Source organism: Scomber japonicus, chromosome 14, assembly GCF_027409825.1.
Source record: "Scomber japonicus isolate fScoJap1 chromosome 14, fScoJap1.pri, whole genome shotgun sequence".
Classification (NCBI taxonomy): Eukaryota; Metazoa; Chordata; class Actinopteri; order Scombriformes; family Scombridae; genus Scomber; species Scomber japonicus.
The window spans coordinates 21,009,722-21,026,453 of record NC_070591.1 but is presented as its reverse complement, the minus strand read 5'-3'; the positions used below and the strand labels follow the sequence as shown (position 1 = coordinate 21,026,453).

General features: G+C 37.2%; 1 protein-coding gene across 1 annotated transcript in view; it reads left to right on the top strand.

Annotated features, from left to right (window-relative positions):
• Window positions 1-843: 843 nt before the first annotated feature.
• Window positions 844-16,732, top strand: part of wdr27 (WD repeat domain 27) — a 43,441-nt gene continuing 27,552 nt past the window's right edge. Inside the window, exons 1-17 of the mRNA XM_053332752.1 lie at window positions 844-981; window positions 1,616-1,757; window positions 2,092-2,216; window positions 2,443-2,556; window positions 2,701-2,752; window positions 3,505-3,575; window positions 3,666-3,780; window positions 3,922-4,024; window positions 5,738-5,829; window positions 6,128-6,192; window positions 6,338-6,450; window positions 7,332-7,405; window positions 12,752-12,821; window positions 13,974-14,042; window positions 14,124-14,227; window positions 15,257-15,346; window positions 16,235-16,356. Coding sequence (XP_053188727.1) covers window positions 844-981; window positions 1,616-1,757; window positions 2,092-2,216; window positions 2,443-2,556; window positions 2,701-2,752; window positions 3,505-3,575; window positions 3,666-3,780; window positions 3,922-4,024; window positions 5,738-5,829; window positions 6,128-6,192; window positions 6,338-6,450; window positions 7,332-7,405; window positions 12,752-12,821; window positions 13,974-14,042; window positions 14,124-14,227; window positions 15,257-15,346; window positions 16,235-16,356 — 1,659 coding nt within the window. The remainder of the gene's footprint in view (window positions 982-1,615; window positions 1,758-2,091; window positions 2,217-2,442; window positions 2,557-2,700; window positions 2,753-3,504; window positions 3,576-3,665; window positions 3,781-3,921; window positions 4,025-5,737; window positions 5,830-6,127; window positions 6,193-6,337; window positions 6,451-7,331; window positions 7,406-12,751; window positions 12,822-13,973; window positions 14,043-14,123; window positions 14,228-15,256; window positions 15,347-16,234; window positions 16,357-16,732) is intronic.

Genomic DNA, 16,732 nt, shown 5'->3' with positions numbered 1-16,732 from the left:
CTACTGTACATAAGGTTATTATTACTATTAATTTCCCTTTTCTTATTTTTTCTACTATTGTTTTTATTGCTTTTGCACTTACTTATTATTTATTGTTCTTTATTCTTTTTACTGACGCTCTTCTATTTTTGCTATCCACTTTGCTGCAGCAATAATGCTAATTGTAATTGTAATTGCCCATTTAGGGTAAAAACGTCGTCCTAAGATTTGACCGTCATGATAGTAATGGAATGATCACAAGTTTAATAGTTTAATACTGACCTCCATCTTGTGGTGAAAAGTGGAAGTACAAGCATAAATTAAATCAATATGTAAGAGGAGTGAATACCCACTCTGACCATATTTCCACATACCACATTCAACGTCAAATTGAATAATAAAAGTCCAATTGAAGTGGTGTAATTTGCATAAGATGTCTTAATGTAACATCGAAGCTCTGACGTTCTACAAATGTAATATAATAATAATAATAATAATAATAATTATAATAAGAATAATAAGAATAATATAAAATTGTTTTAAAGTCCAGTTGAAGCGTTCATGACAATCAGGGTTTTGTGGGGTTTTTTTAAACTGTCGTGTGAACCACTGTGTTCATAACAGACGATCTATGATGACGTAAATTGACGTGTTGTCCTAGCAACCTGTAACGTTTGTCTGAGACGTTAGTTAGAACATGTATCTTATCCGATCTTATCCTAACTCAAGACCCATGTAAACCTACAAAAGTAATTAAGTACAACATGGTTTCTTCGGTTATTTTTAACGACAATTAATTCGCGTTATATTTGCTGCTTTCAGTTGCAAATAAACAAACGGAGGCGTTTGACTGGACGAGCAAAGATGTTGACAGAAAGACTCAATCTGAGCTGTGGCAGGCTCCTCTCACACATGCAGCTCGCATGCTGCCAGGCCTACTGTGGCATACCTATGCATGGCAAGGAAATGTTAATTTACAGTGTTTTGGACATCGAGCAGAAGGTTTGTCTACCAAGCTAATTTTGCTGACACTAATTGTGTGCAGGAAAAGTTCTCCCAAATACAATTTTATTAACATTAATATTTGATTAATTACATGCTGTCTGAAAGTTATATAAAGCTACAGTGATGTAGCTTATGTTAAATGTGCTCATATTATAAGAATTCAGGCTTCAATGTGTTCAATCTCATCTCCCTTTGCTTATCCCTATTTAACTTTATGACTATATAGCACCTTTTTCTTGTCAATTGTTTCTTTAACATCGTTGTCTAGGTTACATTTTTTATATAGACTAACTTCTTATCTATATTGTTTTATGCATGTCATTGTTTTGTATACAATATAAAACACATGGAATATTACTACATAATAAATGTATGATTGAAGCCTAAAGAAGACATTTTATGTGCAAACTGGCCATAATCAGATAAGACGAAACAATAAATAATTTGTTTCAAAGTGGGGAAAGGCCTTGACAATGGATATATCAAATGCAATGATGTGTATGACTTATCAAAATCCTGTGAGGCCAGAGATTTTTTAATATTTCAAAAACTCAGGGGCTGCAGATAACATGAACTTGTTATAACATATTGCATATTTGACGGGAGTCCATGTATAAATGTCTGTCAACAGCCCTTGCTGCTAACTGGCCACCATGGTGAGATCAGTGCCATGACTTTTGGAAAAGGATGCAGACCTGTCCTCCTCTGTTCTGCCTCTGCTGATTATATCATTGTCTGGGATATTGAAATGTGCCAAAAGAGAACGAGGGAAGGTAAATATATCGCTCTGACTACATTAGTTAATCTGCAGGCCTCTTTTCTCAGACATACATTTAATTTGTTGTTGTATATTGGATGATAGAGGATGCTTTTGCTGTTAAATATTGTCCTATAGACCTATAGAAATATTGGAATACTTGAAATGTAAAGCTCAGCTTTCTCAGTCTTGGAAAACATTTTCATTATGCTGGAGTCTGAGCCTCATGAGTCTGAGTGAACGTTTTGACAAGCCTGCCATCTAGTGACGTTTTACTAGATACATATTTCTATTATATTCATGAATGTCTGTCCATTTCAAATTAAACAGGTTATCACATTTGTTTACAGGCAAAGTTGCAGCTGGGACAGTTATTGGGACTTTACTGGGTGAAGTCGTTCATCTGTCATTCTGTTTCTCTGATGAACGAGTGGTTGCATGCTCTGGAGCTACGGCATATGTACTCAGCTCAAAGGTACAACATGCTGCAGGTTTCCGGAGTTAAAGAGGAACATCACAGAATTTTAATTGTTTAAATGTTTTGTTACATTTAACCAAAGATTCACTTCTGTTATTGCAGAATTCACAGCCTAAACCTTGATGAAAATGATGTTATTGTGATTTTAAACAAATCTGTCACACTTTAGGAACGTTCAAAAGTTGTCTCTTTATGTAATCAAAGTTTCATCATCGTTCACCAGAGACAGGAAGTGATCTCTACCTTGACTGGTCACGTCGGACCTTTAACATCAGCAGAGTTCTGTCCGTGGGATAAAGGCATTCTCGTTACCACATCAGAGGATCGGACTTTTAAGGTATTGAATTAAGAGTCACAGATGATAAAGTCAAATAATTATTACGGTTTTGATTCAGTACATTTGACTTTTGTTTTACCAAATATGATATATTCTGTGATTGAGTTTGAATAACTATAATGCACCATGCCTTGACTTTTTTAGGTGTGGGATTTAAAAACTGAATCCATTTTCTACCAGTCCTTTGTACTGTCAGGTATGCTATTATTACTTTTTAAAATGTCTTTGTCCTCAGTAGCAGTTATTTATTTAATCCTCCAGTGTTGAATCAGAAGAGTAGTTAGTCATTGCATATATGGTAAGATATTTAAAGTCCCCCTCCACTGAAAAGTGAGTCAGTCAGATGTCTGAACTTCATGGTACAAAATGATGCATGTACAGAGTTTGACACTAGAGGGCTATTTTTACATAAATCCACTGTGTTCATTGAAGGTCTGATTTTAAGGGATTCGCATGCAAGCAGGATTTGTGCCATCACAAATAAGTTTGAAGCCGATATTCAACTTACACAAGCGTGATTTGGAAACTTTGAGCCTCCAGTGCACAAACACTAAGAATGGACTTTACAGTGAAATAGGAGACATATTGTGCCCAGCAGTTAAACTTTTGAAATGAACATATTTGTATATTAAAATATAATTGTATATTCCTTTATTATAGATTTTGGATTTTTAATGAGGTAGAAAGAGTATATACCATTTTTAAGGGTTTTAACATGGTAATTATAATACATGTCGTGGAGGGGATATTTAAATATTTATATGGGAGAGGTGGTTGTAGAAGAAGCATAAGTTGGGTCTGTTTAAATTAGGACCCATTATCATTGTCAGAAAAAAATGTAATTGCATATTTTGTATGCGTGAAACTACTGTGCTGTCAAGGATTTGTTTATTATTAGCAGGTGTCGCATGTTCGTCCTACTTACTTAAAACAAATCATTTTCTTTAGCCTCTCCACTGCTCAGTGTGTTCTTCTTGGAGGAAAACAGGCACATTATCATTGGCTCAACTGATGGACAGGTTATTATCCGGCTCACACAATATATCAAAAATCAGTTTCCAAAAGAAACTCTACAAGCTGTGTGACACACTCATATTTGTTTGGTTTAGGTATGGTGCTTTTCTCTCCCTGATGACCACAAATGTCACCTGGTGACCAAAATTGACCTCCAGAAGATAGAAAAACGACATCAAATGCTCAAAGAGACTGTGAGCCATCAAGCAGGTAACAATGACACAGAGGGTAGTATGGGCTATGTGAATGACTTTGGTCAAATGCCTTTTCATAAACCATATACCTCTTTACCACTGCTTTGACAAGTGTATTGAATTTCCTTGACACACATTTTTGGATATTTTCTTTTAGGAGTCACAGGAAAATCAGCGGTAGATGAAGTGGAAACCTCCAAACCTGTCCTCAAAATGGCTTTATGTAGTTCATTTAATGACACCAATAAAGAGCAGAAAAAGTAAGTGGATAATCTTAATAGCATACATAAACAGTCTGAAACATTTATAGTAACCCAGGAACCCACGCATTCTTGGGTTTCAGGGTTTGGTTTGGTAATGAAGGGGATTTTCTGGGCCTGTTTACCACAGAAGACTCCGGACTCAGAACTGGGTTAATGGTGTACCAAATAGAGCATGTTTAGAGAAGTGATAATCCTGATTTGCTGATGGCAGCATTTCTTGAATGTTGTCTTACTTTCAGGAGCGTTTAATTAGATTTGGCAGACCTTCACTAGTGAGCAGCTACAAGATGCGATGGATCATGTGACTTAACCATCAGTAAAAAAGTGTTTCACTTCATTAGTCACAAGGAATCTCAGTGTTAAAGTACAAAATAATGCTGTCAGCACCTGGAACACTCTTAAGTGCTCAATTTTGGTCTCATTTCCACAAAAAATGTGGAAATGAGCCCATTGTAAAAATTGTATGTGGTCCAGGAAAATTCAAAGCAATTTTAGTTGTCATGAAAAAACAATAAACATTGCAATTTTCTGCCATTAACACTATAGAGATGTCATACTGTCCCAAAAGCCTGGAAAAAACCCACTAAAAACACGTCTGTATGGGCTCATTCATGCACGTGTCCACATAGTCACTGCAAACATCAAAAGAAACCTCATACATCACAGGAAAACTCGCAGGCTAGTAACATAAACTGTTTCAGGCTGTTAAAACATTTGATGTTGTGAAAGGAAGGAGGTACTTAAAATACACAGACATATCTGTGTATTTTGTGGACCACTGGAATGAAATGGATGTTGATTCCTTATTGCTCTAAGACAAACATATGATGTCAGAGCAGTATTTATGTCATTTTTCGTTTGCCACAAACAGAAGTTTTAACCTAGAATTCAATCCACCTGCTGCATGGTGATATACTTGTGTCAGGCAGTACATACTCAGCTTAAAGTTATGTTGTCAATTTTAAAGTATCAGTGTATAAATGTTTTTGTGTGCAGATCAGATACAGTTTTTGGGGGAACATCTCTTAGTTTAATAAAAGTACTAAATAACATTATCAGCTGAAATTGTTATATCATCTGCTTTGTGTGGGTCCCTGTCACCTATTTGTGGCACCATTACTCAAAATACATTATTAACATTTATACATTAAAGTCACTATGTGTAGAATTTTAAAAGTTTAGACTTTTGCCCCTCTCAAAGGTAGAGTAAAAAAGGTAATTGCATGCTGCTCATTTCTGTACAAACAAAAAGTTATGCTTTCAGAATAATTAAACAATGCTATAATCACATAAAACATCTACAAAATGACTTTAATTGTGTCCTTCCTGAAAAGAAGTATCTGCTCAGCATGAAAATAATGAGGCACTATAATGTAAAACCAGCCTCACACATAAACTCCCCGCAAATCTCAGCATGTAGCTCTGTATAGGAAGTGGATAATACATCAGACTCAACTTCCTCGCTTTTCCTCTGCTTTCTCTATGTAGCAGTACTTTCCATCTCACTGGGTGTACATAGTTTACACTGCATGAAGTCAAAGGAAACTTGAAAAAAACCCTATAGTGTTATTGTGTGGATGCCATGCCACGTCGTCACCAGTCATCAGTATGTTTTTCTTTAGTATGTGGTTACACTCCTCTCAAAAGATTAGAAAAATTGCTTTTAAGGGAAAGCCTGTAACACTGTTTTTCCATATGATTCTCCTGCAGGGACAACAGCTGGTTATGTATTGGAAGCTCTGATGGACTGTATGTGGTGAATCTGGCTACCTCAGAGCTCCTAACATTGTTTTATTTCAAAGGTATGTTGGTACTGCTCAAAAACTCAATAATATAAGCCTCATTAAGATTTATTTAAGGTTTTATTGCAGAGCTGTTGCTTTAAATTGCAGCAGATTGGACATGGGAAACAAAACAAGTTGTGTTTTTTAAGCAGCATTCCACTGCAGTCACTCAGCAGTAGAAAAGAAAAGAAATACCACCTGTGTTAAAATGAATCAGTCATATTCTGTGGAAAATGACTAAACAATGTCAGTTTGTATATGTAATACATGTATACTTTTTTGATGTAGCTAAACTTCTTATTTCTTCTCATTGTAGATTACCCCGAATTGAGCATCACTATGGCTGGGTCGTGGTCCATCTCTGACGGATGTGACAACTCTGTGAGTACTTCCTATAGCAATTATGTGTTATAGTGCAGCATAAAAGCATAATCCCAGACTGATGCTTTTATTTTCTCTTTTTAAACAATTATTGATTAATAACATAATTCTGACATGTTGATTTCTTGATTTTCTTGTCACACAGATGGTGTTTTTAGTGAGCTCTTTGTTTACTCCAATTGTAGTCCTGTTGGAGTTAAGTCTATGTGACCTAAGGAGGATCTGGGCTGGAGGTGAAGGCTTTTCAGTGTTCCCAAGGTAAACAGAGAGTTTGGAAAGGCCAATTTATGGTGTTGTTACAATATGTTGACCCTCTGAATAGCTGGCTCACTAAACACTTTCAGATCAAATCAACAAATCAAGGCAGTCAGTAAGAAAGTCATAATTCTACTCATGGACTCTTGTACCTGGCAGAGCGTAACATATACAGTCTAGGGCTGGAACATAGCACTACCTGCTAGACACAGTACTATGTATCTCAGATACTCGTATATTAAATAATGAAGTCAAGAGTGTGTTCCATATCACAAAACAATCTACAAAAGTCACAGCTTTTCTGCAGTTCCTGATTTTATATTTTATAAGCTTTTAAATCACAGGCGTTTTGATTAAACTGTCAGTACTGGATGTACTCCCTGTTATTCTCACAATGACGTCCCTCCTTAAAGGCCAGACTCAAAATTGTCCTCTGGGGAAGGAATGAAATTCATAGGTATTACCTGTACCTCTGTAAATGATGATCTCACAAATTGGCTGCACCAATAAATAGTGAAAATTTCATCAACACTTTGTGTTTCTCCCTCTGCGATTTATGAGCCAAAGAATAATCATGTCAACTTGTTAAAACTTGCAAAAACAGTGCTGCTTTGCCTCAGGAACTGGTCGGCTGACCCCACCAAGAGTAGAATGTATGAGTGTGCCTTTTTTAATAGTTGGCCTTGTGTCTGTAACTACTTCTGACATTGATGTTTCCATATTAACTTGGCCTATTATAACCATTCCTGTCATCTGTTTTTTCATGAATCAACAATATCATGGTACTGAGAATTAGCGGGACTAATAATCCATAACAGTGGAAAATGCTGTGTGCTCTCATTCCAGTAACTCTTTCCCTCGGGCCACCCCTCCCTTGTTTTCAGTTCCCCTCCAGTGCCCGAATCTCCTCTGAATGCAGAGTTAAAGAAGAAGGAACCCAACCATCCTAAAAAAAAAGGTCGGTGTCCCTGTCTGCATTTCAGCACTCACTTACCCTCATTTACACTCACACACACGTAAAAGAAAAAGTGAGCTACTGCTGTTTGATGACTCTGGGTATTAACAGACCCATTTTATTATTCATTCATGACTGACTCTCTGTCTGTTTTGTTTGGCCACAAGATGATTCTCCAAATTGCACTTATTGAAGGTTTTATAGAAAGTCTGTTTGGCTACCTCCTCATTATCTGTAAGCATAGAGGATGGAAAACATTGCATCCTTTGCTTTGTGGGGGCTGTTGATGTGGCATTAAATTTCTTTCAGTTTTCTTTTGCCACATAGAAAAATACTTCAAAATATGCAGCAGTGAGACTTAAACAAATTTGGATAAATTCTCGCTAATAAGCCCGTTTGTAGGTTACTTCTTGCAGTCGTGGATTTGAGGGTAACACAAGCATATTTGTGGTTCTTTGCTGTATCATTAGGATCTGGCAGCTTGAAACTATTCTGCAGGGGACCCACAGTGTATTGTGGTTTACATGTTGCTCTTGCAGAGAGGTAGTGCTGAGAAAGCCAGCACTAGCCCGACTCCCCACAGCTGGAGCGAAGGGAGCTGCCAGTGCCAGACTATGTAGGGGATCTTAAGGGGACTCTAGAGGTGCTGCATGACTGCGATGTCAGAAAAACCACAAGCATTTACGGACTACTGCAATCCACCCTGCTGCCCCCATGTATCTTTATATTCTTAGGAATATCTGCAGAATCGTATACAAATTACACCATAAACCTCTGAGACTCCTGGAAAAGTAAATGTTCTTCCATTATAAGCCTGGCACAGGTCTGAGGGAGCTTTTTCAAAAGAGCTGTGAATGCAGATTGGATATCTGTTGTCAACTCACGCCAAAATGTAATATAATCATGAAGCAAAACAGGACTGTTGGCTTCTTTTAAGATGGTGATAATCAGCTGCTGTTACTCTTACTCTGATGTCACTGGTCTGAAGTGTAATGCTTGAGTCCTGGTGCCTGGCTTGAATAATTTTATACTAAGGTTATCAGGGGAGTATAAACTGTTGCATTGCCTTGGTTTCATGTTCAGCACACAATTTGAATATTGGTTTTCCATAGAAAATAATCACATCAGTAACTTTGGGGGTGGGGTTTGCAGGGATGACCATCACTGATTGGTCAACACACAGTGCGGCTGCTTCAAGAGCTCTAGCATAGATTTAGGACAATGAGAGGACATTTCTCCTCATTTGATGAAGTTAAAAGTAAGGTTAGAATTTGTTGTCAGCTCCCTGATTCATTTTAAAAAGGACGAGAAAAATAGAGAGAAAGAGATGTAGTGTAGAGGTGCTAGAATGAAGAGAGGGAGCAGTATTAGCAAGAACAAAGCCTGTGTATGAGAGAAATAAAACATCATTTTCTGATTGCTTTCACAGCGGGTATGTTTTAAAGGAGAAATAAATAATCATCAAACACTGAACAGATGATTTACTATGGAAACAGACGCTATTAATTTACTTTTCCTCCTGCATTTCTGTTTTTTATTCATTCATTGCACAGCAAAGAGCACAGGACAAATCTGTGTTGTTTTGAATTCAGATTTTATCTACCTGGGTGGGTCTTAATCTGCGTGGGCAGGCCGCCCAAGTAGAGCCTTGGTATGGGAAACACTTCTGTTTCCCTCACTGTCAAAAAAGAAGAAAGTATTTCAGACATAATCAAATGAGAGGCCTTTTCTACTGCAGTTTCAAATGAAAGATCAAAATGTTTCATGAGTCTAATATTTGTCGCTGCTTTTCAATAACTAGAATATATTAAGCATGAGAAGTTTAAGTGTAGCTAAAGTTTGATATTGTAGCTTGTATTTTATTCTCACAGCTACATGTACATTAGTAGGACATTATTGCGCTCTCTGTACATTTCCCCACAGTATGTTACACACATGTCCCACATGGCCTGCATATTCTTCAGGTGCTACATGATTTCTACTGCTGTCAGACTCTTAGTTTGGCTCCATATTCATAATTGCTGTCAGTCTTCGGCTACAGTTGCTCTGATACCTCTTCACTTTTGCTCTCGCTCCATTCTCCTACTGTGTGCCCCACTTTTCACAGGTCAGTAGGGTAATAACTCATACCAGAGACTCTGGTTACTGTCAAAATAATATCTTAGAGACATACTGTATATACCTGCTATGGTTTATACATTTTTAGAAGCTTGAATAGTCTTTTTCTTGGGCCAAATTCAACAACTAACACAGAGGGAGGTCTGAGTTTTGCCATCTCTTGTTCTTTGTCTGAAAACAAGAGTTAGTGGTTTATTTTATAATGAACTCCTGAGACAGCCTAATCCTTGTCCTTTTAATGCAGGCAGCCCTGAATTGAAAACAAATCATTGTCACTTAAAATCACAGGATCTAAAATAGTCATGTGAAGTCCTGTCAATCCAAACAGCCTGATAATCACTCTTAATTTTTAGTTCTACAGTTGCAGACTTGAACATGGCAGATAGGCTTCCTGGTGGTGGTGGTGTATTTTGTGACTGCAGGCTTTATTTTCATCATTTGTTGCTTTTGTAACTGTTGCATTCGAGTTTACACATCCTGATGTTTTCAGCTAGACTGTAGAATTTCTAGTTTATGAAACCTTTTTTCCACAATGGTTAAGACTGCTTCAAGAATGTATAAAATTGTCAAAAACCCCTCCAAAATACCACATTAAGATACAAAGACATTAAAGAATACCATAGAAAAATTGATGCTGTGATTTGGTATCAAAAACTTTTGAAATTTGAAGATTTCAGTAAGAATTGCATTTTTCGGCAATTTGATGGCAAGCACTTGTTTTTCAAGTTTCATAAGGCTGTGATTATCCTAGAGGTCACAATAGGTCATTTTATACAGTGAGGTCCAGTTTTAAAAAGGTCTCACTATATTGAAATGGCTACCATGGTAAATAACATCATCACTCATGAATACCAGTTTAGTGACCCCAGTATGCATAAATGATCAAATACACCATTTTTAGAATAAAAAACTTCATGTTTTCTGCCTAAATCCGCATGTGATTAGCATAAAGTGTGCATGTATGTAAAGGGGAGATATAGAACCCGTTTTCATTCAGATATCTTGAGGTGAGATGTCAAGGGACCCTTTTAAAAATGGCCATGCCAATTTTTGCCTCACCAAACTTTGGAGTATTGTTTAGCCCCCTTACCAACAAGCTAGCATGATATGATTGGCACCAATAGACACCTTAGGTTTATGATACCAGTATCTTCACTGTAGATTTAAATCAGTCTAAAGTCTCTGAAAGTCACTATTGTCAGCTGAGTGGAAGAGATTAGACTCTTCAATTTCAATTTCGTTGTACTTGTACAATGACAATAAAGACATATTTTAAAACCACTGTGGTTTTACACAGATATGACTCCACTTGGAAATTTGTCTGAAACTCTCACTTTGCATCTAATGTTAAGTCAGCATAAATTATAGGGGCAAAAAGATATATTTACTGCCCCATAAAACTAAATGACCATTATACATCAGCAGGAGGTCAATAGGGTTGTTAAGCAACACCAAGGCCAATGTGTTGCCAGGTAATTAGAATTCTGGTCTTAAATGCTTAGTTTCCTGCATATAATTTATAATTTGTTCTAGATCAAAGACTACTCACAATACCCCACCCCATACAATACAAGGAAGGAATGGAGGAAGGTGCTTCATGTGAGTGGCTAGTGTCACAAAACATTTTGTTCTCAAGTTTAAAAAAGCAAATAATGCATTCACTATTACTACAGTGTTTAGTAATGAATGAGGCAACAATTAATATTTCCCATTCAAGAATGGTGCAGTTGGCCTGAAGATAAGATGTGTATAAATAATTTGTACATAAATATCCCCTTTTTCCCCCTTCTTCTACTATTTGCTGATGTGATACAAATAAATGTGGATTTAGCCTAATAAGTTAAATAGTGGGTTAATGAAAGCTTTAACAAGAATATTGCTTTTACAGAAACAGCATAGCACTTCATTGGAAAGAATATTATTGACAGTGGTTCCCATTGTGACTGAGCAGATAAAAGAAACAATACATACTATACAAAATCCTAAGAGGTAGGAAGAGAGTAATTGTTCAGAGATTGTCAAGTGCCCTTTACAGGAAAAGTAGACCTCAAGCCAATCCTGCAGTGAACATTGACACTGACTGACTGATGATGATCAAAGATGAAAAGTACTTCAAGATTAGAGGATCAAAAAGAGTTCCAGATGTGTTTCTTTTTGTTTTGAGCTGGTCGGTTTCACTGTTGTCTGCATCAGATGTCTTTTGTCTTAGGCCAGTACTTATTTGGAAAGGAGAACGACTGACAATACTTAGTAACAGCCAAATGATTCACAGACAGGTGAATCTGTTTAACTGCTTAGGATTTGTAAGTTTAATAATATATTAGCAGATTGAAACCATTAAAAATGTGTTGTGTATTGACATTGTTGACTCATTAGGGATTCTGTTGAGTTTCGGTTTCTGAAAGCTTTGAATGATCAGGAAAATTTAAACATAGTGTGACTGGATAGGACTACAACACCAATAAATCTGTGGAAAAAAGGGGTTTTCAGGTTCAATTTCAATAACAAGCGGTCATTGAACTGTAATACCTTACAAAACAGATTGCTATCACTGAGGAAAATAATAGCTGTATACAGCAACTGCATGGGAATATATTCCAAGACCTGTACCTAAGACACAAAGCTAACTTGTCCAGGTTTACTTGCAGTTTGTAGTTTTGTTTGTCGCTAGTCAAATAAATTCATTGACCTATCAATCACAAATGTTCCTGTGAAAGCTTTGCTAAATCAATATATATATATATATATACTTTTTTTCTGATGCAACTGATGTCTTAAATTTCCTACGCAGCGATTATGTAACTTTGTCTTACTTAGCCTGTATGTGACAGGAGAGCAGTTTTTGGAAAGCCTAACACATTTTAATAGCTGTGGAAAAAATGATCTCATTGTAATATAGTAAAGGCATTGACAGCAAACAGGGAGCAAATGCCCCATCCCCACAGTTTGTGGCTGATGCACTTCATGCTTACTGCACAAAGCGGTCAGCCAATAATATGGATCCTTCTTTCCTTGTATAATCCATGAAAACCCACTACAGTATAATGAAAAAATAATACTGAGGATTTGTTTTTCCTTTATACCTTTGACTAATATTGTATTATCTGTGCATTTACATATGGGACTTTTTCTTTTTGTCTCTGCTCTGGGCATATACTGTACATCATTTATGCTTATTGAAATACTTCTGTTTGTGTTCTGTCTTTTTTTTCTCCTTTTTCTTTTACAAAGGAGGTAAAAAGGAACAGCCTCTTGTCTTCCATTCAAAGGTGAAGTCATCAGGATACAACAATTCCCCAAGGTATGTTAAAGATAAAGTATGATAAAGTAACTTTTTTGCCCAATAGAAATTCAAATTAAGGTACAGTACCAGCCAGATTGATAAGACTGGCAAGGCAAGGCAATATATTTGTATAGCAAGTTTCAACAACAACATTTTATGCTTTATATAGAACATAAAATGCATTTTAAAAAAGCATACATCTATAAAAGCAACACATGGTAAAAGAAAAACATTTAAATGCAATTAAAAGTGTTACATTGGAAATAAAATCAAGCTAAAATAGAGAAAGACAGATAAAAACAGGAGAATTTGATTTGCTTAAAGAGCAACTGTACATCAGTGAAAGTAGGAACTAAACTTTTTATGTTCCATGGATTTCCCTGTGGTTTTTAATTTCTCTAAAGGCTGCCCATTGTAAAATGTGTTGCATGTGTCTGGAAAACACTTATCCACAGAATGCCATTTTTTTAAGGCAATGCCCTTCTAGGACACATAACCTTCATCCAGGTCACATTAAAAGGGGCAGTTGGGTAAGCAGACTGCAGCTGCCCAGACATTCTTTCCCCAGAAACCTTTTAATTTAGCTTCATCGGATCCTCTGGCACTCCAAGACTATGTTGTATAGTAGATGTGCTCTTGTTGTCAGTGTACCCCAGGCAACGGTCCTCATAATCCATCATTCTAAATACATCTTCAAAGGCAGGCAACGTGGAGCATCTCCTCCTGGTGTTTCAATTACAACACCTGAGATCCTTTTGGATTAGAAACACTAACCACTTTCAGCCCTCTGCTCTTTGCAGCTACTCCCACAACTGCGTTTTTGAACAGGATCCATTTAAACTGTGCCAGCATACAATGGAAGATGGGAGTTAAAATTTGTGCTGACAGAGAGGCATTCCCAACAAACCCTCCAGTGTCTGAGCCTGACAGGCTGTTTTGGCAGCCTCGCCCACAGTCTGGTTTAGCTCACCACAAGACATCACAACCCAGTTTCTTTCTTAATGCAAGACTCCTCAAAATGTCAAATAAATTGTTAATTAAACTTGGGGGACCTATTGCAGTCTACAAACTGAACACTAAATCTATTGTAGACTACGTTGATGCATTCTATAGTAAAAAAAATTGTTGTAGACCAAAAAGTAAAGATTTTGTGTGTTTGTTTTGTTCCAGAAGGGTTATGTTTTCACCTAAAACAAATGTTCAGAAGAGCCGATCCTCTGTAAAGGCCACCAAAAATACGTAAGCGCTCCATCATATCATCATTTTCAGTGTAAGCACACTTAATTTTGCTGTGACTATTGATCGCTTTTCTTGTCATAGAGGTTTACTCCTCAGAGATTACCCAGCGGACATTTCAGCACCTACTGTTCCACACATTCATCTTCGCAGTGCCAACAAACCAGTCTACTGCCTTCAGTATTCAGGTGAGACATTGACTGAAGCTGGTTAATGTAATGCTATCCATGATCTGTAAAGCAATATGATAATGCATTTGCATTATTTTTTTTTTACATTTTTTACACATTGTAAGGAGTGCACATTTAACTGTGTTCATTTACCAAGCAATTATCCAAACGGTTCCATTGTTTATCAAATATAACCAATCGGTGGTGAGTAAAGTCGACAATAACTCTCAAGGCAAAGTGATCCGTAAAGGAACAATAAGCTCAAGATCTGACATCCGGGGGGAGGTGATTTGGGTACCTGATCAGGATGCCCCCTATACACCTCCTGCTGGAGGTAGTCCAGGCACCTCCAACTGGGAGGAGACCCCAAGGCAGAGCCAGAACACACTAGATGGATAACATCGGGATCCCTTAGGAGGACCTGGAAGGCATTGCTGGGAAGAAGGATGTCTGGGTTCCCATACTTAGCCTAATGCCTAATACACCCGGTCCCAAAAGAGATGGTTTCACACTGAGTGAAACTGAATGTACAGTGAATGCCATGATACCTGATCAACTCCTGATTAGGTCTGTGTTAATCTGAATTACTCCAAATACAAATGAGCACTTACTTGTACACTGAGATGCAAGTTCAGCTAGTTACTATAAAATGATCATCGTCTAAGGTCATGTCTTAGAACCATAGAATAGTCCTACAACATAAAAATACAGCTTGCAATCACTTGAATTGCAGAGATCAAAGACATTGTATTATTTTTTTTAATCAAAACCAGCACTGATAAAAGCTGTCTTATAACCAGTCTTATTTAACCTCAACTGGAGGAGTGAATGAAGGTAAAACAGTAATTTAATTTAACATTGTTCTAGCCCATTTTATTACATTTTGATTGGCAATAAATTAAAGAACAATGTCACTGTTGATGATTTAGGCTAGTATAAATGTCCTTATCAGTTTTAAATCAAAACACTTTACTTTTCTGCTCTGTTTGAAAACCGCTGACTGAAAAATCCTAGTAAAACAATTTTGTGTTTTTATGTCTCTCCCAGGTGATGGAAAACAAATCCTGTGCGGTCTTGGTGACAACTCAGTGCTATTGTACAAGTCCTCCCTTACTGGCAATCCAACTGTCTACACAGGTGCGTGAAGTGAACATGAGCACCCATACCTTCAATACCTCTGGGTTATATTTGCCCTCAGTCATCAGTACAAAGGAACGATTCAGTTTATGTTATGTACTAATCATTATATTATTTTGTTTTTTATAATTAAGATTTATTAATTGACTTGCAAATTATGCCACACTTCAGAGCTGTTCTAGGTTAAGGACTTTTCTCTTACATTAAGACAGGGAGACAGGAAAAACTAAGAAATTCTTCTTTAGCTTGGATTTAGACCTACACTATTTTGGCTATCCTGAATGACACACTTTGAAATGGATCCATGGCTTAAGATGAAAGACTCCAGGAAAATCCAAGTATTCACTTCAAGTATTCAGTTATCACTGTCAAAATTGTAGATTAAGCATTCTCATTCACCAGAAAAGCATGGCGTGGTTATATTCCAAAGCATGACTTTGGTACATGCCGTGTTTGTTTTTGCCAAACAGTAAGACCCTGGTGATGGAGGGAAATTGAAAGCCTTTTGAGACAAAGTATTGTAAGATTACGCTACTATAATTATTCACTATTCTTCACACTATTGAAGATAAAAGTATTAATTCGGTTAGGACATAAATTCTGTCTACTGCCTAGTGACCCTATCACTAAAATAAACATTGCCAGGGAAAGAGTGGATCTCCATCTATGCCAAGCTTCTGTTTCCACTTGATGACTAAAGTGCAGCGAGAAAACACTGTCCACAGGGGGGCAGCAGAGATAAGAGGACAAAAGTTGAGGTGACCAGTAGGTCACTGTGATCCTCTGCTCCTCACCCTGTCTTATCCTTTGAACAATACCATAAAAGTAAATGTTGCAATCACGTGCTGTATTTCCAGGTGAATTCTGAGCAGATGTCTTTGTGTGCAGGGCATGACAAGCCAGTGAGCAGTGTGAGCTGGAGCCTCAACAGACAGTGCTGGTTGAGTGCCTCAGAAGACCAAACTCTGCGAATCTGGACCCATGGCAGCCCAGAGCCTGCAATTATTATGGTAAATGTGTCATGAATTCACTAACACACACTTGCGTATTTTATTCATTTGTATTGTCTACATTCATTCCCCATCCTTTCTCCCTAATCTTAACCATCATGCCTGACCTCAAGCCTTAATAAACTTTAGCTCACTCATTATTCTAACCCAAACCCAAGTCCCAACCCTAAAAATGAAGTGGAGTATGAACCAGCCAAGTGACATCACATTGCAAAAATGTCCTCACATTGAAGTTCCAAAACTCAAATCAGGTTAGAAGAAAAAAGAACTACAGACACACATTTTTACTCTCTCTCTCTTCTTCAAAGAAGGCTGTGATTGTGGGAAGGATAATTGTCATGTTGTAAATGAGAATGTGATACCACTTGAATCACTG